We start from the raw sequence: 27,681 nt of genomic DNA on the forward strand, positions 1-27,681 counted from the left end.
AACTGGGGCAAATTGATTTATTTGACATGGAGTTATTTAAATAATAAGCAGCCACTTTGTTCTTAACATTGTTGTGAGAACCTTTTAGATGTAAAACCTGTCCAAATTGTAGAAATCTCCAATATCCCAAACCTGAACAAGGCACTTAGTGTACATTTTCGGAAAAAAATATTTTTGAAGAAAAATCCAGTTTTTTGGGGGGGATTGAAATAGTTTCCATATCCTTGTTCGATTAGCAGACTCCATCTGTAATCCTCGATGCAAACTCTAGAGTTCTGTTGCAGGACCCCATTCAAAGTCATCCGCCTCGCCCTCGTCATCATCGGAGCTATCGCTGCCTCGGATCTGTGTGCGTCGGAACTGGACTGCTTGGTGATGATGTGCTAGCCTATCAAAGAGCAGGAGAGAAGGGTCAACATTAGCGCATTAGCCTCGGTCTGGCTTTACTCTGAAACACCAAGACCACAGGAGAAGACTTACACGATAAACTGAGGGCCCTTCTTCTCCTCAGCTTGTGCCTGTGGCTCTGCAGAACGAGTCTAGAAGAGAGGAAGAGATGGTTTTAAACAAGAACTTTGTCGCTTCAGTTTCCAATGATTATTGACCTAAACAAATAAGTTTAAACAAAAGAAAAACATATTTTAACACAAAGCACTATAATGGTGTTTCTGGACTTTTAAGTGCATTTGCTATGAATCAAATATCCTTTACAGTACTGACAACCATTTGCCAAAGCATTTATTTTTATATTATTGACTTTCAAGGCAAGAAAAGTTAACTTGTAGACTATGCTGTCAAACAAGGGAGAACAAAAGGATGAAAAGGAAAAAAGGTTAATCTAGCTTTTTGTTTATAAAAAAAAGGCACTATTTGAGAGCCAACCCTCACATTTCAGATGTTTTTCCCCCCCAGCATGTCTAATACACAGCACAGTATTTTAAAGTACACTGGGGCTGCAAATAATTGTTCTCATTATCGATTAATCTGCAAATCTTTTCTCAAATAATCAAACAATAATTGTTTTGTTTATAAATTATTACAAAAATCTCCATCACAGTTTGCCCAAAGTGCAAGTTGCCACATTTAAAATGTATTGTTTTGTCCAATCAACAGTGCAACACTCGAAGATATTTAGTTTAGAAGAATAAACCAGCAAATATTTACAGTTGAGAAGCCAAAACCAGGTTTTTGCTTAAATAAATAATTGAATATGAAAAATGTTCATTAGTCAATTTACTGACCAATTGATTATACTTGGTTTAAGGTAAATGGCTTCAAATACTCACAAACACAGGTATAGTCCTTTAAATAAGAGCAACATTTTAGATACCTGTTGTAATTTGTCCTCGATAGCAGACAGGCTGGCATGTTGTGTGCTCTCAGGCTGCAACTCAGCATATGTGGGCTTTTTTACAGAGTACAGAGTGGAGGGGTCGGGGGCTTTAAAATCCGGGGGTCCATCTGACGGACTGGTGGGTGCAACCACATCGAGCGCACTAAAATCGGAGTCTGTAAAACTGCGCTGAGAGGCGTCTTCCTCCTCGGCAGCGCTGTGAGGGGGGCTGTAACTCTCCAGGCGGGTTGTCCTGGGCTCGGGTACGTGCATCAACGGTGGGACTTCTCTGAGCGAGTACGCGTCGTCGTGAGGCTCGGGGTCCCCGGTGGGACTGTGGTGCCCAAAGGCGGGCTCAGATGATCGGGCTAAAGCAGCTCCTACTACCCTGGAGCCTTTGGGGAGCGTGTTAGCGTTTTGACCGTGGTAACCCTCCTCCAGCTCCTCGTCGGTGTAGGCGTCTCCGTCGGTGAACGGCTCTCCGTCAGTGTCCTCCAGGTCACTGGCGGCACTCAGGTAGTCGGACTGGGTTTGGTCCAGTGCATCCAAGTCCTGTCCAGCACCACTCTCCAACTGGACAGAAAAAAGATCCATTTTAGTTATTAGTTTACCATTGGACAGCAAGAGAACAGACTTACCAAAACTAATTATATAATAAACAATTATACAATATTAAAACAATATAATAATAATAATAATAATAATAATAATACATTTTATTTGGTAGACACCTTTCTAAATACACAAGGACATCTTACATGTTTAAAAGGGCATACAAGAAGGAAATAGATTCAAAATAGATTTAATAAAAAAAAAAAAAAAAAAACATTAGTACATGCAAGGTTGTAAATCTATTGCTTAATGGTTGACCTTTCCCAAGATTTTATATTAGAATGTGGCAACATACTTGACTTAAAACAAAGAGATAAGGGGTTAAATATGAAATAATCAGGGTTGTGTGTGTGTGTATGTGTGTGTGTGTGTGTGTGTGTGTGTGTGTGTGTGTGTGTGTGTGTCGTACCGTCACTTCAGACACCCAGACAGGTTTTAACTGTTGGTGGCGGATCTTATCTTTTAGATTCTCATACCAAACAGTGGAGCTGGGCTGCAGGTCAATGCGTGCTAGAGGGAAAGTCAGCAGAGAAACATAGTGTACAGTGAGAAGTATATATATATATATATATATATATATATATATATATATATATATATATATATATAGTACATTGTAAATTGAAACCAAATAACTAGACAAATAAAGAAGTTACGTTTATGTAGTTTACTGTATTTTCAATGATTTCAAAGATATGACAGGGACAGACTTTGCTCAGGTCATGTGCCATTACCTGAGAAAAGGTGGCTGTAGTGTTTCTTCAGCTTAAGGGCCTGTGTGTAAAGACGTCTGGAGCTCTTGTTGGAGCTGGGGTTGTACTTCTGCCTCATGGCCTTGACGTCCTTGCGGCTGTGAGGGTCCAGGAACAGTACCATCGGGTGGTACTGGATGTAGTTCAGCCTTTCCACTGCAGTGGGAGTGATGTCCAGAAGAGGGTGCAGGTCCTGGTTAAAGGAGAAGAGCAAAAAAAGGTAGGGTGTGTGGGGAAAGCAAGAAGGCAAACAAAACAAGACTCACGTTGACGTTAAAAGGGACTCAATATCATGTTTTCTAACTTCTGGTCAATTAAAGACTGGCTCACCTTCTCTGCTATTCTCCTCACTGTGTCCAGTTTAATAACTGTGGAGCCTCCGTCTCCTCCTCCACTGCGAGGAACCATGTCTGCCATAATGTTTATAATGTGAACATCAGATCAGGAGAACTAATGAAACTTTAAAAAAAAAGGTAGGAGAACATTTTCTTATGTTGAACATGAGTCTGGTGAAAAAGAAGAAACCAACCTGCCACTTCGTATTCATCAGGCATCTCTTTGACCAGCTTCTCCATGGCGATATCATTAAGAGGACCCATAATGACAATGGGTCGTTTGAAATTAGCTGGAGACACAAATAGTTCAGGGCTGTTGAAACTCGCTGGACTCGTTGGGACTGGAGTTAGGACATGATTCCACATGACATCATCTGTGTGTGTGTGTGTGTGTGTGTGTGTGTGTGTGTGTGTGTGTGTGTTTGTGTGTGTGTGTGTGTGTGTGAAAAAGCATGCCAACCTTCTCTGAGCAGGACTCTCTCATAGGCTGGGAATTTGCCCTGAATGGTGAGCTGCAGCAGGTCCTCACGAGTCCGGCGGACGTTCTTTTCGTTCTTTTTGTTCCCTCGGAGTCCTCGTAGTTTCCAGAACTCCGCTCTCGGCCCTGCCACCTGCTTCTCTGCACTCACCCGCTGCGCTTTCTCTATGCTGGCCAACGTCTCAGCCCTGCAGGAGATAATGACAGACGTCAGCACTGCAATCATGGTTCTTGGTTAAACTAGAAATCTGAAATGTCTTTTCCGGTCTCTTCCCGACCTGGCCAGGTTGGGGATGGTGCCTTTCTCCATCTCGTGCAGGTCGTTCCCCATGCGGCTGGCCAGCCAGCTGCCCAACTTCCCACGGTGCATTGTGTCCACCACCCTGAACACCTCTCCTCTGGTGAAGCTCAGCCCAATGGGGCCTTCTGCCTCATGGTCAAAGTGGGTGCGGATGTAGAAGTTGTCTGCCAGGTTGGATTTGGTGATCTTCTTATAAACTGAGGAGGGAGAAAATTATGATTTGATACATTCAGCCACTGATTGACAGTAGCTTTGCCCATCATTATCATCCGAGGGGTTTAGTGATAAACGTACTGTCCATCTTGTGCTGAGTGCAGATCTCAACCTGCTCTCCTTTCTTGATGTTCAGTAGGAAGTTGGCTGCCTCTTCTCGTGTGAAATGACCAAAATCAACTTGATTTACCTGAACAAATGAGAGAAAAGTTTGACTAGTAAGACATTTTACCTTGAACAAGATACAAGATCGAGGACTTTTAAATTCCAAAACACTGTAAAAAGCCATCCAACAGCTGACTTTTGCAGATTACATTCACAGAGAACTCACTGGGTTCGGATTTCATCTTAAAATGCACAATCAAGTTATAATTTCTTGAAATTCCAGTTGTAAAGTTGATCGTATTTAACTTTTACTGCTCTGAAGCTCAAATGGCAAGGAGATTTGATGCGAAACCCCAGCACATAAACATTGCGCTGACTCATGCTGAGCTGTGAAAAATCAGCTGGCATGCCGGAGTAGGGGCTGTTACTGAACTTTAAATAGAATTTCCGTTTCTATATGTTGAAATAAGTATGAACCTCTTCTTTAAAAAGTTAATAATTAACTACTGCAAGGTGTAAAACCTACAGTGAAGTAGTCTCGCATTACCAGACCCTCCTCCACAGCGCTGCGGAGGAAGGTCTGGCTAGTCCATACAGCATTCCAGGATGGGAGAAAAACGTTCTCTGGTTTATTGGCATTTCTTTAAACTAATCACAATGGTCTTGGGCCGGAAAATAGCCTTAGGAAGGAACTTGTTTTGGTGGAACATGTGTACGTTCAAAAGTTGTTTTAGTCGTGCAACAGAAAACTCAGATTGGACAGATAGTCTAGCTAGCTGTCTGGATTTACCCTGCAGAGATCTGAGGAGCAGTGAACCGTAGTCCTCAGAAATCCACCGGAGTTTAGAATTCCAACACAAAGAAAGCGGAAGGAAACATGGATCCAGAACAATCCCGGAAGTGGAATGTCGTATATATAGACCAACAGTGAAGTAGAGCATAATCCTCTCACCTGCATGATCTGGTCTCCCTCCTTCATTCCCTGTACGTACGCAGGGCTGTTTGGCTGAACTCCACCTACAAATATGCCAACGTCGTTGCCCCCCACAAGCCTCAGACCCACGCTGCCTTCCTTCACAAACGACACTCTGTGAAGATCTGAGCTGTACCTGACAGTAAGAAGGAGAATTAGAAATGTGGTAATTTTCTGTTGTCTTCTGAATAATTAACCAGCTCAAAGATTGAAGACGGATATTTATGAACGAATGAGCATTACTCACCCTGGATTAGCGGCTGGGTAAGAGTCTGGCGGTAGGGAATAGAGTGGCTCCTCCACAGCCTTTGCTAGAAGAGATACGGAAACAGTGAGACTCCCTGCTGGTGCATCTAATATACATACTAATATATATATATATTTTCTTCATTGTCAAATAATATAAACTATTTAGTCTATAAAATGTCAAAAATGTTATGCTGGAGCTCTCTACAGCAAGGATTAACAAAGCCAAGTCATCGACTATAGGTCTATGGAAAAACGCAGTATCAGTCCTAATGACCGCAACATCACAAGAACTAGAGGAAAGGGACTAGGCAAGGTGCGATTTCTGTTTTTTGTTTATTTTTGTTTTCTTCGAGACTGCAGAGGGTGGGAGGGGGTTGCTGTTCTTGTTCAGCTGTATTTGTCAGTTCTGTATGTTCAATAAAATATAAAAATAATAAAAAGTTGATCTTAAAAAAATAATTTAAAAAAAATGTTTAAAGCCGAAACGCAAACATTTGATCTTTTTGGCTGTATTTTGAGTACTGGGAGAGGACATTTGGCAACCCTTCATTATGTAGAGGTTAGGCAATAAATATCCTCTTAACCCTTGGCTACGATAACTTCCTAATGCGAGATGTCCACAACTATGTGAAGCGGCTTTGTTCTTTAATATCTAAGCTGTTGTTTTTATTGTGCAAGACCTACTTTTTTTGTGTATGTAAATTGTAAAAAAAGGCCATGCCCTGTGCATGCATTCCCATTAAGAATCCACGGTGCCTGATCATGTGCTCTGCATGTGCACTCTGTGTGCCCACACTGACGACGACCCCTGAACGCAGCAGTGAGTGAGAAGCACAGAGGAGCAGACATGAGCTGGTCTTGAGTTTAGACTGCGGCGATTTCTGATGGACAGTTCCTTTCTAGTGTGTGCGTCCATGAAAATAACCACACACAGAAACACAAGCCTATTTGCTTATATAAACTATCTATACTGCAACCCTGGACATCTCCTTTCTCCCACACTCTCACCTGAACATTGGAATAGTGTCCTGACCCAACACCCTGAAGCGATTGTTGCCACACCTTATTAACCTATGATAGAATGTGTATGTGTAACTACACATACACATTCTATCATATATGTTATACATTTTTGTGTAATATTTTATACAACTTGTAAGCAGTATTTACGGTTTGTTTGTTATCTGAAATACCAATAACAAGCGTTTAACAGATATCTTTTACTTGATTGAATTACAAAAATACAAACAACTGAGCAGTAATCAAACTCATGTTCCTGACAATCAGGTTATCGCAGTAGGTCAAATGTTAAGGCTTACAGTAGGACGGTGGGTTGCTCTTCATTGAAATCCCAGACCTGAGGGTGTCGGTTCCATTAGCAGCCCTAGGAACTCTGTGAGGCGGATGAAGCATCATATTTGTTTAGTAGTTTAAGGCATTCACACTTTAAACAGTACAAAAGGCCATGAGAAAGTTCCTAAAGAGGTTAAAACTTCTCAATAGCACACAGAGTTTTTTTTTTTATGCGAGAATAATAATACTGATTGGATTTTGATGAAGTGCATGCTGGGTGCTCAGCTGTACCTGCGTTGGCTCTCACCCCGCTCAGAGCTGCCGGACCTCCTGAGCTCTAACAGCGGGTCGGACCCTGAATGAGGTAAACAGATAACAGAGATTGTGGTCAGGGCTGACTTTGACCTTTCTGCTCTAAAAGCTCTAAAAGATGATGAGGATGAGTGTGTGTAACACAAGAGAGTAAACTGACCATCAGAAGGAGGTCTGATGCGCCGAGGAGCCTCCTGTTTCACTGCAACTGAAGTTGATTTTTGCTCAGGCAGGACTCTGATTGAAAGATAAATACATGTAATGAACTACAATGTCATTTAACCTTTTTTTGTCATCTCGTGATGCATAACAAGAAACAAAACTGTCAAAAGTGAGATTGTTAATTCAATTATCTCATCAAAACTGAAATGTGTTTGTACGTGAGCAGTTGAATGTGAAACATTATGTGAAGCAATCCTTGCAGGAAGTCCCGTCATGTGCATCAGTGTGTACAGAGTGCGTTACAATGAGAGAACACTCGTGTTTGTGTTAAGCAGATGAACCAGTCAGACATTCTGCTGGTATCAGCAGTTACCTGAAAAAGGGGCACTCACGTCTCCCATTTCAACTGTGTGTTCAGCACTTAAATACTACAGCAAATGTTTATGGGTTGATTCATTGTTTATTAATTTTTTTTGAAAAAGTTCCAGCTTTAATTACTCTAAGTAAATAAAGTGGTCGACTGTATTGTGTATTTACACAACACGTACACAATTTCCCAAAAATAATCAAGAATTTAATTATATTTAGAATTAAATATGCTCCTTTTAATTTCTTTTTGCAAGGAATAATAATAATAATAATAATTTTTGTTCTATACAGTTTTCCAGTATAATACAGTGGTGCTCATAAGTTTATGAACCCATGCTAAATTTACTAAAAAGAGGAATAAAAATCAAAATCTTTTGGAAATTGATCATAATGCCTTAATAAAAAAAAGAAAAAGAGGAAAAATCCAACCTTTAAGGACACCAATTTTCTTTGTGAGTGAACAATGTATCGTAAATAAATAAATGTTCTTCCTTAAAAATAAAGCAACACAGGCTATCAGAAATGCCAAAATCTCTTATTTTAAAAAGAAACTCACCACATGTGGGAATGATGCTAGGGCATTCTGGAAAACAGTCAAGGTAATGGAAAATAAAGTTGTTTCCTCCAATTTACCAACTTCTATGTTATTTAATGACAATATTATCACTGAAAAGTCTCGGATGGCATCACTTTTAAACCATCACTTTATTAATACAACACATACAGTGTCAACTTCAAATCCAAATCCAGTCTCAATGGACGCTTCAGCTATAATTTCAGCAGATCTACAATTTTCCCCACCAAGTAACCGTGGCTTCTCCTTTACGCCTTTTTCCACCCCTCAAGTCCAGGATGAACTTATCAAGCTGAATAAAAACAAATCTGCTGGCCTTCATCCCATGTTTTTAATAGCAGCAGTCCGCTTTATTGCTGCTCCTGTCACAAGATTATTTAATATGTCCACACAGCTCTCTGAGTTTCCCACTGATTGGAAATCAGCCATAATTGTTCCCCTCTTCAAAGGGGGCTCTAAATCTGACCCAAATTGTTATCGTCCAATTTCTATCTTACCATGCCTTGCCAAAGTTCTTGAGAAGCTCATCCCTAAACAGCTAAATGATTTTTTGGGTAATAATCACATATTATTCGATATGCAATCTGGTTTCCGGATGGGACATGGGTGCATAACAGCCACCACTAAGGTGCCTGATGATGTAATTACAGCATTAGACAGTAAGCAGATCTGTATTGCCACCTTTATAGACCTCACTAAGGCCTTTGATTCTGTCGACCATAGGATACTTTTACATAGACTTTCCAGTATTGGTCTGTCCACCTCTGCCTGTGATTGGTTTGCAAGTTATCTCACCAACCGTGTTCAGCAAGTGAAGGCTGAAACCATCATGTCAGATCCACTTACCATCTTTAAAGGGGTGACTCAAGGTTCCATCTTGGGCACAATCCTTTTTTCTATTTACATTAATGACATAGCCAGAGCTACTGGCACCTCACGAATTCACCTTTATGCAGATGACACCATTTTGTACTCAGTTGGTTCTTCTCTCACCTCTGCAGTTTCCAATCTTAAATTAAGCTTCACCTCAATAGAACAGTTCTTTGATAATCTTCACCTCTGTATTAATACTAGTAAGACAAAATGTATAATTTTTAGCCGAAAACCTGTTACTGAGACTCCACCTACAATCATCTGCATGAACGGTATGGCTATAGAGTATGTCGAAACATATAAATACCTAGGTATCTGGTTGGATTCATTTTTGTCATTTATTACACACATCAAGAACCTTCAAAACTAAAGTTAAAGCTAGACTAGCTTTTCTTTTCCGCAATAAAGCTTCCTTTACTCATGCTACCAAATGCATCCTTGTTAAGATGACAGTATTGCCAATTTTGGACTATGGCGATACTATTTACAGTCCTAAAAAAAACTTGATACACTATCATTCAGCCATCCATTTTGCCACTAATGCACCTTTTCATACTCATCGCTGTGATTGTATAAACTGGTGGGTTGGCCCTCCCTTCATACACGGCGGCTCCATCATTGGTTTTGCTTCATATACACAAGACAATCATGGGCAAGACACCTCTCTGTCATCGTTTTTTCATGTTGCTCATAACACCCATTATACAAGAGCAAGTCATTTTATTAAGTTTAGTACCCCCCCTACTTCTACTACCTTTGGACGCAATGCTTTCCGCTTTGCAGCAATACATGATTGGAACACACTACAAAATACTCTGAAACTTACGTCTCTAATCCCAATTTCCACCTTTAAGCTTAACCTACAAAACAATATAGTCGATTCCTGTTCCTGTTGATAAACATAAATCATATTTATACACATATACTTAAGCATTTTATTTTTATTTTTTTTCTTTGCGGTCTATTTTTTTTATTTTTTAATTGCTTGTTCTGTGTGTTACGTGTATGACATGTATATGTATAGTTGTGGAGTATGTTACCATTTATTTCTGTAGCATCTTGGCCAGGTCATGTTTGTAAATGAGAAGTTGTTCTCAAACAGTTTACCTGGATAAATAAACGTTTAAAAAAAAAAAAAAAAAAAAAATACAGGGGGCATAAGTAAGTACACCCCTATGTTAAATTCCCATAGAGGCAGGCAGATTTTCATTTTTAAAAGGCCAGTTATTTCTAGCCTGGCTCCGCCCTCCTACGTACTTCCGCTTAATTTTCATTTCCCTTCAAATGTACGAGAGTCTGGTAGGACCAGGCTAAGTTATTTCATGGATCCAGGATACTATGCATCCTGATAAAGTTACCTTGGCCTTTGGAATTAAAATAGCCCCACATCATCACATACCCTTCACCATACCTAGAGATTGGCATGGTTTTATTTCAGATAGCCTAATAGCTGGTTTGATTTGCATTGAGAGATGATTTTATGGAAAGTAACCCATGCAAATCTCTAGGTATGGTGAAGGGTATGTGATGATGTGGGGCTATTTTAATTCCAAAGGCCAAGGAAACTTTATCGGGATGCATAGTATCCTGGATCCATGAAATAACTGGCCTTTAACAATAAAAATCTGCCTACCTCTATGGGAATTTAACATAGGGGTGTGTATACTTATGCCCCCTGTATTTTAAGGAAGAACATTTATTTATTTACGATACATTATTCATTCACAAAGAAAATTGGTGTCCTTAAAGGTTGATTTGTCCTATTTTTTTTTAATTAAGGCATTAAGATCAATTTCTAAAAGATGATTTTTGTATTCCTCTTTTTAGCCAACTGTAGCATGGGTTCATAAACGTATGAGCACCACTGTAAGTGTCAGGATTGCCTGATAGAGAGCCTGACTGACATGAACTCACTTTGCGATAAAGACTCTTTGGATAACACTTTTCCTATTGACTCTGTACAATGAAAGATATTAAAGACCAATTATGTAAGAATTTTCAGTTGACTATCAACGAGCATTTAACAAGCTGTAGGTACATTATGTGATCAGTTTCTGATTGTACACCTGCTAGGGTTACTATCAACAGCCTGCTGGTTTACCGTCAACAGTGTTGGTTAAGGTTAAATATAGGCCGTACTTGGTAAGTTTAGAGTTAGGTTTCTGGTTAGTCCCACAGGTCGGGTTTATGAAAAGAGTATTGACTCATTTAAATTTTCAGCAAGAAGTAATACGTTTTAGCTTTTGAGACTGTTGGGTGGTTGAATACTCGTAAGTCTTGCCAACAGACACCTGACATGTTGCGGAGAGTCAACTTCTGACAAAAGATCTTACAGGTGTCTCTCACCTGTATCGGTTGTTAGCCGGGTTGGAGTTTGTGCTGTCTGTAGAATCCCTGCGAGGGACAGATGTGTAACTGGCCTCTGATTCAGACTCTGAACCAGCTGGAAAGATAAATAAATAAAAGCTGTGGTTACGAAAACAATTTCATATATATTAGCACATCATTTTGGACTCCAGATATTCATTGGCCAGTAGCTAAAATGTAGAGCACAATGTCTGTAAAAACAAATTATTAAAAAAAGATTCCAAGTCAATTTACAATTTTAACTCTTATGTAAAATGTGCCACAAATAGGGCATAATACTCTTTAAATTCAACAATAACACACAGACGCTCCCTCCTCCACAGTGCATAATGCTCACTAACTCAATACAAACAGACTTCAACCAAAACATTATGTACACACACCTTTCTGTGGCGGATTGCTGGCAGTGATGACACACACACACACACACACACACACACACACACACACACACACACACACACACACACACACACACACACACACACACACACACACACACACACACACACACACACACACACACACACACACACACACACACACACACACACACACACACACACACACACACACACACACACACACACACACACACACACACACCTTTCTGTGGCGGATTGCTGGCAGTGATGCTGGGGGCGCTCCATCGTGGCGGCTCCAGCTGGGGCTGCAGGGCAACATCTGGCAAGACTCTGGAAGAGAAGAGAGGGAGGCGGGAGTGAGGGAGGAGGAAGACAGCAAATCTCAGTTACGTTTGGAGAGGGGGGACCCGTGGCTAAATATTGATGAGAGGATGAGACGGAAATGTTGAATATTCACCTTATTGTCTCTGAGGGAAGCGCTCTCTCTTTGACGGTTAACTGCTTTGTAACTGATCAAAATTAACCACTCAGTCGTATTTCCTGATCTTGTCATGTCGTGTTTACTATAAATTTTCTTTTTTATAACATGCTGAATAAACATGCACATTTTCAATCAGGGAACTATTCTACAGATGTTTGATTGGAATATTGTTTCTTCACTGATAAGTGTCCTCTGTTTAATCAGCATGTAGCCACATACAGGAGAGGGACATGTTCGGTATAAGTCACTTTTATTTCATTGGTTAACAAAATGTCAACACAAACACTTGGTACACAGTCAAACACACAAATCAAGCAAAATCAAAGGCTACAAAATAAGGCTTAAGGCACAACACGAGCAAATCAATAATACAAAAAATTAATAAAAATCACAAGACAGAAAGGGTATTTAAGTTTTAAAGGGTAAATAAAAACATGTAATTAGCTAATGTAAAACGGGAGCGTCAGTCTGCTCAGTGTCCCAGTCCGTGAGATCTTGTTTGGTTTCGGGGGGGGGGGGGGGGGTTGGAGGTTGGGGTTGGGTGCACCTTCATCTGTACCTGTATCTGCTGAGGGAGTCCTGACTGTACGTGGTGCTCTGCCTCTGAGGAGGCGCCAGGCTGACTTCCGACTCGGAATCAGAGTCTGAGAATGAGGAGAACAAGAGTTATAGAATATGGCAGATTAAAACTGCTTTCCCTGTGCTGCAGCATTTTTTTTTTTTGTAAAATTACGCATCACATCGTCCTTTCCATCCATGGTTGTTTTTTCCCCCTTCTGCCAGTGTTTTAAAATGGTGCGAGTGGCTTAAATGCCACTTTAATGTTGATATATGTGTTTTATAATTATTATATCTTTTAGGGTCCTTTCAATCAAATATTTTTTTAGTATTCATGTTAGCCTTTAAAATGTTTGCATTAATAACTACAACTATAGCCTGATACTTGCAAGCTACAGATGTTTCAACATGTTAAGTTTCACACAAGCAGCTAAATTGATTTTTAATACAAAACAAAAAGCACTGCCATAAACAGCAGAAGTTACCTTTCATGTTTGCTCTTACTTTAGCTTCATTTGACTGTCAACACCATAGGAGTAGATTTCATCATAAGTAATTTGTACCCACCACTTTTTTTTTTAAAACCTCGAGCTCAATTTAGTTAAAAAAAATAAAGTTCATAACACATAGGCCTATAATTCGTGAGCGACAGATAACCAACAAATCCACAAAAAGCTCGATCCCCACAGGACAGGACAGACACAGCCTGCTGCGGACCTTACAGGACATGTCAGATAACATCCATAATAATAGGACTTTCGGTTAGATTTTTTGACAGTTATCAGTGGTTATGATGAGCAATATGAGAGAGAAATTTGGTGATCATTGATTGTTGTTTAGGTTGTCCTGCTACATTCAACCACGTTAAGCTTTTTCCTTATTGGTTCGAATGAAGCAGAAACGCTTATCAGATAACGTCCATAATAATAGGACTTTTCCAGTTTAACGAGAGAGAGAGGAGCAAGAGTGATTAGGAGCATCTTCAGCCAGAGGACATTATTTCTTCAGCTTCTTCTTGTGTTGTCACCCCGGTTGGACGTGGGGCTGGCAGCAGGTGAATTGTTCATGCTATTAACGTCATCGCTACACTATTTCTTAGTAAAACCGAAATTAATTAAACTGCCTTGTTTTCTTTTTACCATGGCTATATGACGCTTACTGCAGAATGGATTTCAAGGACTTTGCGTGCCGATTAATGGCCTCCAATGTTTATATTTTTTCTGCGAATCTTTAAATTAACAACATGTCCTAAACATGAGTTGAATTTGCAGCGCCGCCACGCCTTGATGCTTGCGTAGTTCGCACCCTGCATTAAACCACGTTAAGCGTTTTAGAATGCCTGTGTAATGGTTTTTGAAAACTTAAGGCTTCTTCTTCTTAAAACATGTCAGAGGTCATCCAATTTTTGAATACATTTTTATTAATTTACAAGTTATCTGATACGTTAGACAGCGTCTTTCAAAACATGACCTGCGCAAAAGACAAAAAAAAAAGAAAAAAAGGAATGGAATATTATTGTACCCAGCACTTCTGGAAATGCACTTCCAAATGAGTCTCTGTCCCCAGGACATTCCAAACCAAACTGACGCCCATGGTCAACACCTGTTCAGCAGCAACATTTCAAAGCAAATAATGTCAAAGAGGTGTCCGACAAAGTCCGGGAAAATAAATAAATAAATCGATACAGCTTAGTATCGCGATATTTTCCGTAGCAATACTGTATCGACACACAGACGCCAAGTATCCATCTTTTATTATATAGGTGTTGTTTGTCTGCTTGACAATCCCATTTTGCAGCAATAAAAGTGAAGTGAGATGAACAAACAGAGAAATGTATCTTTTTAAATAAAACAGATGTTGACAACGTTTCCTTTTGGAGACATAATTTGAAATTGGGAAAAATTTGAAGTTGGAAAAAGGTACTAAATTCCAATATATCGCAGAATATTGCAATATGTTTAAAATCGCAATAATATCGTATTGTGACATAAGTATTGTGAGGCCTCTGATGATTCCCACCCCTATCAAATGGGAGTTGGATACTTGTTTTGGTGTGTGTGTGTGTGTGTGTGTGTGTGTGTGTGTGTGTGTGTGTGTGTGTGTGTGTGTGTGTGTGTGTGTGTGTGTGTGTGTGTGTGTGTGCTGACCTGGGGGCGGGACTCTGACAGGAGAGTTGATCCTCCTTGGTGCCTCCTGGCGAACATTAATGGGGGAGGGTCTCAGGCTGGTGTGAGGCAGATCAGGAAGAACTCTGGTCGGGAGGAAGTGAGAGCAAAAGACAGTTAAAAAATGTCTGGTGGGAGAAAAAAAAAGGTTTGATTTCTCATGGTGTTGGCCATCATTGGGATTCCCTAGGTTCTTTAGTTTCAGCTTGGAGTTGAATCAAGCTTTGTCCTTACTTGTATCTGCTGTCTGGGCGCGGGCTCCGTCTGCGTGGTGGAGAGCTGTGGTCAGAGTCGGACTCCGACACCGGCTTGCGAGGCTGTGAGATGGAAGAGGTGCTGCGAGAGGTGCTCCAGTTTGGGACTACAGGAGAGGACCGGGGGTTGGGGACGATGGACATACCAGACAAAGTTCTAGAGACAGAGAGAGAGAGAGCAAAGAAAGAATCATAAGAATTAGAACTATTGATTCTTAGACAAATGTCATTTTATTGGATGTTTGAGAGCTTACTGCATATTAAATCTGATAATATGTTTCATCTCTCCAACATTCAAAAAGATCAGTCAGTCTTCATCTATTTTGCATGTCATGATCTGTCTTTTATCTACACATCTGAAGCATACAGGTGATGTGCCCAAACACAGAGTTTGATGAATATTAAGTCAATTAAACAGTAAATGAAACTGACTTGTATTTGCTGGATTGGTCCCTCATGTCCGGACTGTCTTTCCTGACAGGAGGAGGAGAGGCACTGCGGTCCGACTCAGACTCTGATGGAGCTAAAGAAACGATAAACAGTAAAAAAAAATATATATATATTACTGTGTAATATCACCTACATCTTCAATCTCAATGCAAATTCCAGCAGCCACAGAAATATGAAACCTTTGCTATCACAGTGTTAAAATCACAACAGCTTATGTGTGCTCTGACCTCTGCGAGGTGCATAGGCTTTTACGGGAGGCCGGGTCAGGGTGGAGCGAATTGGTGAGGAATCCCGAGACTTGGCTGGAGGAGGTTCAGCTCTCGTTCTGAGTAACAAAAAAATAAAAGAAATTAAAAAGATAAAAGACATTCTATAGTGCCTTTATTCTTAAACTAGGAGAACATACAGGCCAAAATTGACTTTTGGTCATAGGGCCCCCCCGCTGGCAACAGGAAATGCGCCTTATATGACAAACATCATCTGATTTACATGAAACTCAGAATGTGTGGTCTACATGTGATACTGAGCCAGCCCCCTCTCACAGCTAATGAACCTCATGACGTAGAATCTTGTGTGAGGTATCGTACTCAGCGGGGAGTTCCCTTTTCATTGGTGAAGATTTGCGGTGTCTGAGTGCCGCGCAAATGCACGGTCGCAAGGAGCGGCGTCTGCTGGTAACCCCGATGCGCGCAGAGGCGCGAGGGCCCATCCATCGCTGCTCGCAGCTTTAATTTGTATATATTTTTGTATTTTATTTGTTTACGTATTGCAATGACTGAATATCTGTAAACTATTTTTTGAAATAAAAAAAAAAGAAAAGAAAAAAAAAAGCAAGGTGTTGGGGGAAATCACTTTTTTTTTTCTCTTTTTCATCAAACCGCAGTTTTTGCAAGTTCACACAATTTTTGCAAGTTCCCACAATTTCATCGCATAAAATTGCATAAATATCCCGCATATTCCATCGCATTTTTTAAGAAAAAGATCAAAAAAAGATAATCAAGGATTTTTGCCCGCAACAATCACAAAAAAAACTGGACTGATTACTGTTACTGTGTTCATTACCGGCTTGCTTGCTCTACACATATACCACACAAAGATGTGGGTTGGGCACATAGAAGAAATGGCAAACTAGTAACTACCTATTAAACAAACGATGTCAGATGGCCTTGTGGATAAATCAGAAAACTAGCGGTGAGACAAGTTTTGCGTTACGAGATAAATCTCTCCCAAGAAATAACAGCCTAAGAAAATACACTGAACTACTATAACATTACAACTACTACTTCTTCTTCTTTATGTGGTTACACTTTACTTGAAGGTATCTACATAAGAGTGACATGACACTGTCATGAATGTATCATAAACATTATTAACAAGTCATAAACGTTTATGACATAACGCTTCTGTCATTAAGTGTCATTTGGTTTTTGTCATGACAACTTTTGTCAAGTTAGGGTTAGGGCTCATGGGTCATGACAGTGTCATGTCACTCTTATGTAGATACCTTAAAGTAAAGTGTTACCCTTTTTGTTTACTACTTTGGGTGGTGGGGTGGGTGTCGTGTGTACCTGCGTGTCCGTTTCTCTCTGGTGGGTTGACGGGACGTCCTGTGAGTTGGCGAGTCTTCGTCGAGGTCTGAAATATCTGATGGGAAACAGAAGACGACGTCAATTGGTGACGCCATTCTTTTTCTCTTATTCCCGTCATTGTCTTTCCACACACACACACACACACACACACACACACACACACACACACACACACACACACACACACACACACACACACACACACACACACACACACACACACACACACACACACACACACACACACACACACACACACACACACACACACACACACACACACACACACACACACCACACACCACCCCACCGTTCCCTCCCTCACCTTCCAGTTCAGTGCTGCTTTCTTGGCGGTGGTCGTCCTCGCTGTTGGGGGGACTGTCCTCCACCTCTGGGATGCTGACCAGGAACTTGCGGTTGTCCCTGAGCACCGTCATGGTCAGCTTGCCCCTGCTCTTCTCCACCAGGTGCTTGGTCTCCAGCAGGGACAGATTCTCCGTCGTTATGCCGTTGATCTGGTCAGAGGAGACACGTCATTTACCATGATCAGAAAGAAGAAAAAAAAAAAATAAATAAATAAATAAAAAAAAAACACACGACTTTAGACTTTAGATGAAGCATCCAAATCTTAATTTTCACCTTGAGGATGAGGTCTCCCTCCTGCAGCGTTCCTTCCTTTGCAGCCAGGCCGGTATCGGTCATGTGCTTGATGAAGATCTGACTGCCTAGTTTCAATCCGTACTCTGCAGAAAGAGGACGACAACAAGAGTCCGGTCAGACGTCGGTACTCTTCCCTCCCTCGCGAGTACTTCAGGACAAAAACGGGTGACTGAAGTCTTACCATCTGTGATTTTCTTTTTAAGCAGTGTAGTTTTGATGGGTTTCTCTGCAACGTCCTGAGCCGGCAGCCTCTTGTACCCCGACGACATCAACGGCAGCGTGTTGCCGTGGCCGTTGCGGTCGAACGAGGGGCTGCGGGCGCGGTAACGGTTGCCGTCTCGGTCGTCGCTGCCGTCAGAGTAGCGTCGCGTCCGTCTGGGAGGGTCGTGGTCCAGCAGGTTGGACTGGGAGGCGGCTCGAGTCGGTCTGGTGGTGGCTGGGATCTGGATCTTGCGAGGGCGTTTCAACGTCTGGAGAGAGAAAGACGAACAGGGCCAGAGATTTAGGCACTCAAGGGGGCAGTGATGCATCGTTGATTAGAAGTCATTTAGCGGTTTTGTTTTGGTGCTCCCTACTTACTACGTTTGCAGTCTTGCCACATGATTTGAGGGTCTGAATGGTGTAGTTAGAGTAGACGTTCTCCATAGACACTCCGTTGACCATGACGATTTGGTCTTTGTTGCTGAAGAGCACAAGCAAATACACACATGAGTCAGGTTCTGTTGGTGGGTTAACAGTCCTTTCAAGTAAGTAATCATGTGATTTTTTTTTTTTTTTAATATAAAAACAGTCAAGTTTTAAAAAGTTCCTACAGTCCGGTCAGAGCCATGGTAGCCAACTTACAACAGTCGTCCTATGGCTGGTCCATTTGGCAGCACATCTGACACCACCACAGCTGTATCCCCGTCTGGGTGAGGCTTGTCCTTGCCTCCTGAAATGGCAAAGCCAAAGCCCACTTTGGGATCCTGACATTATGAGAGAAAGAGACACAAATTACAGCAAGCACATGACAGAGTAACACAAACAAAGAGAAAGAATGCTGGAAAGTAAGTGGGCGGAGTATGAGGACGTGTAGAGAGATAGAGGGAGTGGCGTTCAGTCTGAGGCAGGATAGTGAAGAGGCAGCTGGCGCTGTGGGGCAGGGTGTGTATCTGAAATTCCTGCCGGAGTATGTGCTGTGAAACTGAGAGGTCTGAAACACCCACGGTCCAGCACTTTTACAATACCGGCGGAAACGATACTGAAGTTGCCCCCATCCCATACATCGAGCATCGACTTTCACTTCTGTATTTGTGCAGCCACTCAGCACAGACCAAACACCACTGAGGCGTTTTTTTTTAAAATAGTAGTAGTTTTACATAGTGGTTTTTAACACAGTTTAAATAGAGTAGGAAAAAACATCCATATCCTTATCATAACCCCTAACACCTTCACATCTGAAACACATATCATTTGAAGCACTTCATATATATTAGATTATTTAACAAATAACGACTTACTTTGATCAGTGTTATTGTATGTTGCTCCCATATTGTTAGCTCCTCCATACCAGGTTTCTGGAAAGAAAGAAAAAAAAAAAACAATAATGAGAATAAATTTTGCAAAGGAAGATTTCACAAATAATTAATCCTGATACATAATCCAGGCCCTTACATGGAGGACAGTTTGAGTTTGAGCCAAGGAGGAACAGTGTGTACGCGACTCAACCTCTCAACATGCTCTCACCTGTCTCAATCCTGCTTGACCGGTATGGAGGAGGGGCTACCGGCTGTGTGGGTGTGTGTGTGTGTGTGTGCTCATACTGTATGTAACTGCGGTGCTTTTTAGTAAGTGTACACACAGAAAAAACATTGTATAAAGAAAAGTAGGGCTGGACCTAACGGTTATTGTCATTATCGATTAATCTGTTATTTTCTTGATTAAAATGGCAGAAAATTGAAGGAGAGTGAGACTTCTTCCTGCTGCTCTTCCTCTCTGTCTGCAATGCATGTGTAGATCAGCCAATAGGAATGCTCTCTCTTTATCTCTGAAATGACCTGTGATTCGCCAAAGTCTCACGTCACGGCAAGATTTCCTAAAGCCTGACAACAGAGCCAAGCGGAGGTGCAGAAGTGTAGTTTTCTCTCAGCCCACTTTAATAACAATATGCTGAAAGGTACATATCGCCCAATGACATGACACAACAAATATACTGCCTACCACAGCTTTAATCAATTAATTTTTTGGCCTATAAAATGTCTAGCCTGACGTCGTGATACGCAGATTGTAGTCAGAATATGAGTCTGATGCTCCTCCATTGGGGCTGTGATTATGGGGCGTGTTTCAACCGAACCAGGAAAGAAAATGCCTCTGCACTCAGCTGGATAGACCTACAACCGATCAGAACAACGGAGTTGTAAACAAATTCAACCCAAGCGCTGTTTGGTGACGTGGTTCATTACATCACTGTTGATCATCTGTCCATCATCGTATAAAGCGCTGCCCTGACAATTTGATTGGTCCGAACAGTTCTGGTTCGAGCATAGTTGCTCCACAACGGATCAAGTCCAGACCGAACTTCCCGACCTCAAATGTTGTGGGCGGGGCTAGGTTCGGCTGGCATCCAGGCTATAAAATGTCAGAAAATAGTGAAAAACTGCCATTACAATTGACCGTAGCCCAAGGTGACATCTTCAGACGTTACTATCAGATATGACAAAGAAAAAAGCAACAAATCCTGAGATATGGGAACATGGAATCAGAAAGCTTACAAAAAAGGATTATCCGATTATCAAAATAAATGCCAATACATTTTCTGTTGATTTACTAACCTATTAACCACCGAACGTGGCATCTCGAGAGGCAAAATATTTTCTCTTTAGAGACACGGACACATTGTGCCTGTTCTACAGAGCACATTTCTACGTTTGACACTCTGTAAACAGTCAGATCACTCCGCCCTGGAGGCTGAAATAGTAGAGCCATTGTGTAGACGGTCGAGTTTTCACTCAAGTAGGTCTACTTGTTGTGAAGATTGTGAACATTTCCTAAACCATATTTCTATGAAGACGTTTTGTTCACCTTGGTCACATCTCTACATTTGTATCCCTAAAAAACATTTACATTTACCACTAACTAACACACCATACCACACATTTTTATTCGCTGCACTAACATGACAACATGCTTCTCCTGTTTATCATGTTCCACATACTTTTTCAAAAGCGTGGGCTGACCGGGGACTATATTTCATAGAGCACCGAAGGCGCCTGCTGAGTTACAGTGAGAACAGTTAAAGCAACTACTCCAGTCAGACAGAGAGCTGTTGTAGTCTAGTGACAGAAACAGCTTGGAGTTTGTTCAAACAAGGGCAGAATATGCAGGTCACACAACCAGTGCAGGGCAGTGGCAGTTAATGGCAGTGCAACCATTACAACTCAATGGGCACAAACACCAGCCAAGTATGCCCTGTAACACCCAGACGCATCGCCTAAAAATACACCATGAATTCACTGATCCTGCAAAGATACCTTTTACAAAACAAGATTGAAGTCAATCTAAGTTTAAAAAAAAAAAAAAAATCTCAAATATGATGACCACAAAAATCTCCGCAGGCAACCGCAATCACAGCTGTACAGTGTGTGACCGGTGAACAGTGGGCCATTTGTTTGACCAAGTTAATTATAAACCTGAGTCGGGAAGAAAAAAAAAAAAAAAAAAAAAAAAACACAGTAACTGACCTGGTTGCTTAAATAAAAGCTGGCTGTGGATTTTCTTGAACAAAACTGACACTGAAACCTGAAGGGGTTAATGTTTGATATTGTGGTTTCACTGCAGTTAGTTAGAGCTACAGCGTGTGCAGGCTATTGTGAGCTCACAACTGAATGTGGACAACAATAATCTGTCAAAAAAAAAAAAAAAACACTAGTTGGTGCAAGATAATATAGTAACGGCAGCTCATTTACACAAGAGTCTTTTTCACCCGGCGTGGATCAGAAGATCATCCAGAATAAACAAGTCCAAAGAGGATTATAAACCAGAATTCGCAGAGATCAAACATGAATCATTGCAAACATGTCTGCCAAACAACTTCTTTAACTGCCCTACTGAGAAAACTAAATCAAACTAATGTTGCAATTACTGCTGTAGTCAATTCTCATCCAGCATTGACGGTAAAAAGGAAGAAAATATGCAAATAGCAGGTACGCTATCAGTCCTCAGTCGAGGGAATTTTCTAAATATAAGTTGAGATTTTCCAAAATCGAATCAGGCCTTTTGTACAAAAGGAGATCAATGTCTGTCGGTCTGCAATGAAAATCATTCCTCTCAGTCAGAAGTGGGGCGTTTCAATAAAATCACACTGTCATAAAACTACATCATATAGTAGCACTGCAAAAGCTCCTGTAAAAAAAAATCTGTTTTAAATTTAATCCCACAACCTCCTGCCCCTTTAAGTATTCACCTACCAGCTCTCAGGAACATTTAGCTGGGGGATTGTGCTGTACATAGCAGTAATAATTTAGGTCCTTTGTTCATTTTTAAATGGCTACATTTTTTTTTTTTTTTTTACTTTCAGGCAGTGGTGTACGGTTAGACCATTAATGCTTTGTGTTCCTCCCTCTCCACTTACCACTTGGTCTTTGAACCTTACTTCCATTTCCCGCTGGGATGTCTAAGCTAACCACACACCTGTGGCCTCCGGTGCTCAAAGAACAGCCAGCTCTTTATATTCCATATGGCAACACACCGAGAGCAAAACAATTCACAGATCCCACAGCTATCCAACTCCAGTCACTTCCTCTTCAGATCAGCCCTGTAAGGGTGGTGGCTCCCGTCCAGAAGAAAATCGGACCTCCTCCCGCTGAAATTATTTGTACTTTGACCAGCTGTGGTGTTTTCGCTCTCAGCAGGGAGAAAGAAAGATGTAGGCGAGAGCGCTCACCTGGAGCGCTCCTCCCCCACCCAACCTTTGCCCACTCTCCACTGGCCTTTCATAAACAGGGATTGAAGGTGGAGCTGCACTGCCTGACTAAACCCCCCCACCCCCCCCAACCATACACAGCTCAGCGAAGAGGAGAGTCAAGAGTGATGAATATTAGCAGATTCCAGACGTTAAAAAACATGACAATGGGAATTCAAGGGCACACACAAAGAAATACAAATACATGCAAAGTGTGCGTTGAACTGCAAAATTGGCTGCTTTCAAGTCAGAACAAATATTTTTCTACACTTAAAACTACATATTCTGCCAATGCTTATTCCAACCCTCAACTGAGTCATACACATTTCCATGTTATTCAAAATGCCATATGTGTAGGGCTGCAAATAGATTTTTTTTTTATTTTCATTCAGTAAAATAAAATGTAAAATAATGAAAAAATAATTTATCTTAGGATTTCTCAGTCTGATAAGCAGCCAAAAAAAACCTACTGCAGCATCTATGATGAAGCCAGGCTGACAGATGGGTGAGCCAGGTTTTTTTTGCAGATATTTTGTCCTTCTGTTATCATCGGTGTATATGTTGGCAGATATGCTAAACATTGCAGTACATAAATGTATATTTAAATTTTTTTTTTTTAAGTTTAATGTACTGGTATATTTACAAATGTACACTACCGGTAAAAAGTTTGGGGTCACTTAGAAATTTCCATTCCACTCCATCATAGACAGAATACCAGCTGAGGTCAGTTGCACTGTTTTTTTTTAATGAGGGCAGCTGTTCTCATATTACATTATGGGTTTACATAAATGCAAAAGGGTTGTCGACTGTTGTAGAAAGAAATGGCTGATCTTTAATGCAATATCTACATTGCCCATTATCAGCAACCATTCATCCAATGTTCCAAATGCACATTCTGTTTACTAATCTGATATCATTTTAAAAGGCTAACTGAGAAAACATTGGAGAACCCTTTTGCAATTATGCAAGCACATAATGTAATCTGAAAACTGCTGCCCTGGTTAAAAAAAAAAAAAAAAAAAAAAATGCAACTGATCTCAGCTGGTATTCGGTCTACAATGGAGTGGAATGGAAATTTCTAAGTTGACCCCAAACTTGTGACCGGTAGTGTAGATCAAAAATAAATACTAGAAGATACATCATCATCAGATTCTTTTAACTTGTTAATATCACATTACAGTCTTAGCATTCCTGAAGCTGTAACCAGCAAATATTTAGAATGATAAACTAATGACTTTCTGTATCTCAGGAGTACATAAATGGAAGCTTTTGGATCTTGACTAAAAATTTAAAAGTAAAAGATCTGTGGGCTTGACTAAAGCTTGGCCAGAACACATGCATTTGTAATGAGGCATCTGCCAAATGATATGTGGGGGGAGGAAAGGGGGGTAGTAGCAGCAACAGTGATATCACTCACGCTGCTACTACAAAGTGCAAACAGATGTAGTGCAATACAAATAAATTAAGATACCCGAATATGGACTATAACATCAAACAGCACTTGCCAGCATTAAGAGGTTGCATACAGGTTACTGCTACAGTTACAGTACTATCCATCCACTTACAGGCACCAGCAGCAGTGGTGGTGGAGGCTCCGGGGGCACGGAGCCAAAGTGCTTAAGTAGTTTCATTCGCTGCGTCAGATTCATGACGATGACAGTGTTGTGGTCTTCTTTAAAAAAGGAAGAAAAAAAAAAATGCCTGCTGACTACCTCAGTCACTTCAGTCTGACCATGTAGTCTGTATCTCAGCCACACACGGGCACTGATGCAGGTCTCTTAGTCCCCAAAAGACAAAACAATCCACAGGACACTTCAAAAGTATTCCACTAAAGATCTTAAAATAAAAAGTAACAAATTGACATTCCTCTACTTCCAACAGATAGGGCATGTGTCGAATGATACAACTTGCTCCCACTGTCAGTGGTATGTGTGTGTCTAAGTTAACTTGTAGTCTTTCCCACAAGGAAGCAGCAGCAACCAGGCTATTGGCTTAGTTTCAGCCTGCTGGCTGCTATGGTTACGTCGGGGGAATGAGAGCACTGGGCTGTTAATAATTGACGGGGTGTTTACTGCACTATAGGTCTGCTTGCCCGGAGTGAAGTTTCCTGGGTTCCTACACAGTCCCTGTGGCAGGAAACGACACTGTGGCAACACAGAGCTTTGACGGAGCTTCTCCTTCAAGGTTAACATTTAAGCACGCCTCAACAGCACGAGTGTGATGCAATCTTTTTCTGTTCGTCTCGGACTATCGGTGCCCTGCCCAGTCAAGGGACACAGTGACACACTTGTTTACCAGGAAGAGACACAAAGAGGAGCAGTTCTGTATCTGCAGGGAGTTCTGAAGGGAGTTCAGAAAGGGATAGAGAATGTCTATCACACATTGGTGTGAAATTTGTCACTTTGAAAATAATTGATAAAATAACAAGGGCCTGCGTTCCAGCCAGGCGGAACAGCTGGCCTCTGGTCAGCCAGGGCACCGGTGCTGAATTATTAATAGGTTGGAAGAAAAACGGAGAACGGCAAGCAGCCACTACTGTTACCGAAGCAAACACTTAGCAAAGGTGTGCCCCCTTCTACTAGGTAAATAATCAGTCATTCCTGTGTCACGTCTTTTCAGCAGTAGAGCCACCGCAGAGGCTGTTTCTTTCATTTCAAGCCAAGGCCACTCCTGTTGGCCTACCAACATGCAAACATACAATGCTCAACTCCAGAGTATCTTGTTTCACCAAAACCAAATGAATACAGAGGTATGGCTGGGTTTAATGAATCAATTCTACAAATCAAATGTATCTTTGAGTGATCTGATATTGATTAATAAAATCCCAAAATCGATCTTTGAATATAAGCCTTTTTGGGGCAGGTATGCTTCTTGCTTGTACAATTTACAGCATAAGTTTTCCAAGAATCTCTTTTATATCAAAGCAAAATTAGTATTGTAACTGAAGTGTCCCTAACCTAATCAATATTGAAAATGTAATCGAATCGGGACCCTGTGAATCGCAATCGATACGGGAAATCATCGGCGATAGCCAGCCCTATGCAGAGGCCTACTTTGACGTTGACACATAACTGGAATTCTTCATCATGCAAACAGGCGACTCTCACAAATATGAATGACTTAGACAGACAGACCGATAAAGCCTTGACTACAGCGGTTAGTGGTTGATGAGAAATGGCAACGCTTCTCCTTGTAAAGTATAGCGATTTGAAAGACAAATACTCCAGAGGTTTACAGAGCCCACAGAGTGGCTGTAATTACACAGACCACGGCTCTAGCTTCCACTCACAGAGGAGTTACTCATGGCATGTACTGTCAACAGTGTTTAAGTACTGCAAACACCCACTTCATAGTGGCTGCACAATTAATTGCAGTTTTATTGAAATCGCAACATGGACCAGTGCAATATCCAAATCGCAGGAGGGTGCAATATTTGTTAAAAGGCAAAATATGTATCTAACCATTCTGAATAAAGTGTTGTGGTGCCACAGAGACGTCCCGGCTTACACATCCCATCCTACAGACTAAAGAAAATAAAATGAAGACACCAAAATGATCAATCCCTCCAATATTGTGAATCACATCGCAATATCAGTCAAAAAATAAATCGCAATTAGATATTTTCCTCATATCGACGTTATAGCAATATTAGATATATAATATTGTTTTTTTTTTTTTTGACATGGGGTCGATGTGATGAAGTACTTAAGATTAGCTGGATCACCCAAAAGCAGACATTCATGTATGGGTTTTTAATCCATTAACAATTTCTATCAAGAATTGTATCCATACCACCCACAAAACACACAGCTCTCTTCAAGGAGACAAAGACTTAACAAGAGCCAAAATCTGGGACTCAAATCCTGAAACACCGTTTATGTCAAAGGGTAGCCTACATCAGTAAACACACAGACTGCAGTCAAGAGAAAGGAAGACGCAGCTGTTTGGGAATGCAAAAATCGAAACTATTGTGAAACTTTCTGGCGGGCAGGTAGAAACTTGTGTGGCAGAACCAGTAAAGTGAGGAAAATGGGGCCTGCAGCTGACAGTCAACACACACACACACACACACACACACACACACACACACACACACACACACACACACACACACACACACACACACACACACACACACACACACACACACACACACACACACACACACACACGCCAATGCTATAAAATACCCTGTAAATTATGTAAACCACAGATCAAAACAGGTTATTTAAAAAAGAAACTAAAAAACACAGCTATATACTATTATGTAGGCCTATAATAGTAAACAGCCAACTCATGAGGAAGGAATCATTAATGAAGCTACAAGGCCTTTAGTCCTGTAAATATCCAGTCATAATCTATAGGCCTATTACTGCTCAATGCTAGCTCCGTGGCTAGCGCCTAAATATTTTTGTCTAATTTACACAAAACATGTTTTCTTTTAAGTTGCCTCAGTAAAAAGTTTCACTTTTTAAACGTTTCTTTTCCCCTCGTCAGACTGACGGTATTTAAGCTGACCGCCAGGCTTTCCCCGTGTAACGTTACAAGCAAACTTTGACAGCAGTGAAGCTAACGTAATGTTACCGAATGTTACCTATATATGCTATATATGTCTATGAATGTTACCTGTAAACTTCCGCTCTGTAGGGGTTTGTCCGTCACTATCACGCGACTCGTCCAAATTCAAAAACCTATAAACTCTTGAAATGCTCTTTATAGTCTACCTTGCTCACGGTAACTATCGCAGTATAGTTTGAAAACTTTCTCCAAAATCTTCCTGAAGACAGGTGAGGAGGAGGAGGAGTTGCGTCCAACGTACAGGTGAGTTTCACGACGTCATCACGCGAGTGTAGCGTCACTGACAGGAAGTTGGTCCTTCTCATAAATAATCCTCCACCCAGTTTTTTTCTTTTTTTCCC

At 41.0% G+C, this 27,681-nt stretch overlaps 1 protein-coding gene across 5 annotated transcripts; it reads right to left on the reverse strand.

The window, feature by feature from the left end:
• tjp3 (tight junction protein 3) lies at positions 1-27,621 on the reverse strand. Of its 5 annotated transcripts, none has more exons than XM_028588202.1 (30): positions 27,487-27,621; positions 19,323-19,379; positions 18,667-18,788; positions 18,403-18,505; positions 18,005-18,293; positions 17,803-17,906; positions 17,489-17,678; positions 17,143-17,218; positions 15,802-15,899; positions 15,557-15,647; positions 15,105-15,281; positions 14,853-14,956; positions 12,707-12,791; positions 11,908-11,996; positions 11,281-11,377; positions 7,117-7,193; positions 6,936-6,999; positions 6,671-6,744; positions 5,350-5,413; positions 5,082-5,238; positions 4,106-4,214; positions 3,789-4,008; positions 3,493-3,698; positions 3,227-3,322; positions 3,028-3,107; positions 2,680-2,890; positions 2,355-2,455; positions 1,331-1,906; positions 481-539; positions 1-388 (listed from the first exon to the last, which is right to left on the reverse strand). In XM_028588202.1, the coding sequence occupies exons 2-30, from the start codon at positions 19,368-19,370 to the stop codon at positions 268-270; spliced, it is 3,888 nt and encodes a 1,295-aa protein (XP_028444003.1). In that variant the 5' UTR covers positions 19,371-19,379; positions 27,487-27,621; the 3' UTR covers positions 1-267. The 5 variants fall into 5 exon arrangements, with proteins under 5 accessions (XP_028444003.1, XP_028444002.1, XP_028444000.1 ...); XM_028588201.1 differs by having other exon boundaries at positions 27,389-27,576; XM_028588199.1 differs by lacking the exon at positions 27,487-27,621 and adding an exon at positions 24,328-24,406 and having other exon boundaries at positions 5,082-5,232.
• Between the last annotated feature and the right edge of the window lie 60 nt (positions 27,622-27,681).

Source organism: Perca flavescens, chromosome 9 (assembly GCF_004354835.1).
Source record: "Perca flavescens isolate YP-PL-M2 chromosome 9, PFLA_1.0, whole genome shotgun sequence".
NCBI lineage: Eukaryota > Metazoa > Chordata > Actinopteri > Perciformes > Percidae > Perca > Perca flavescens.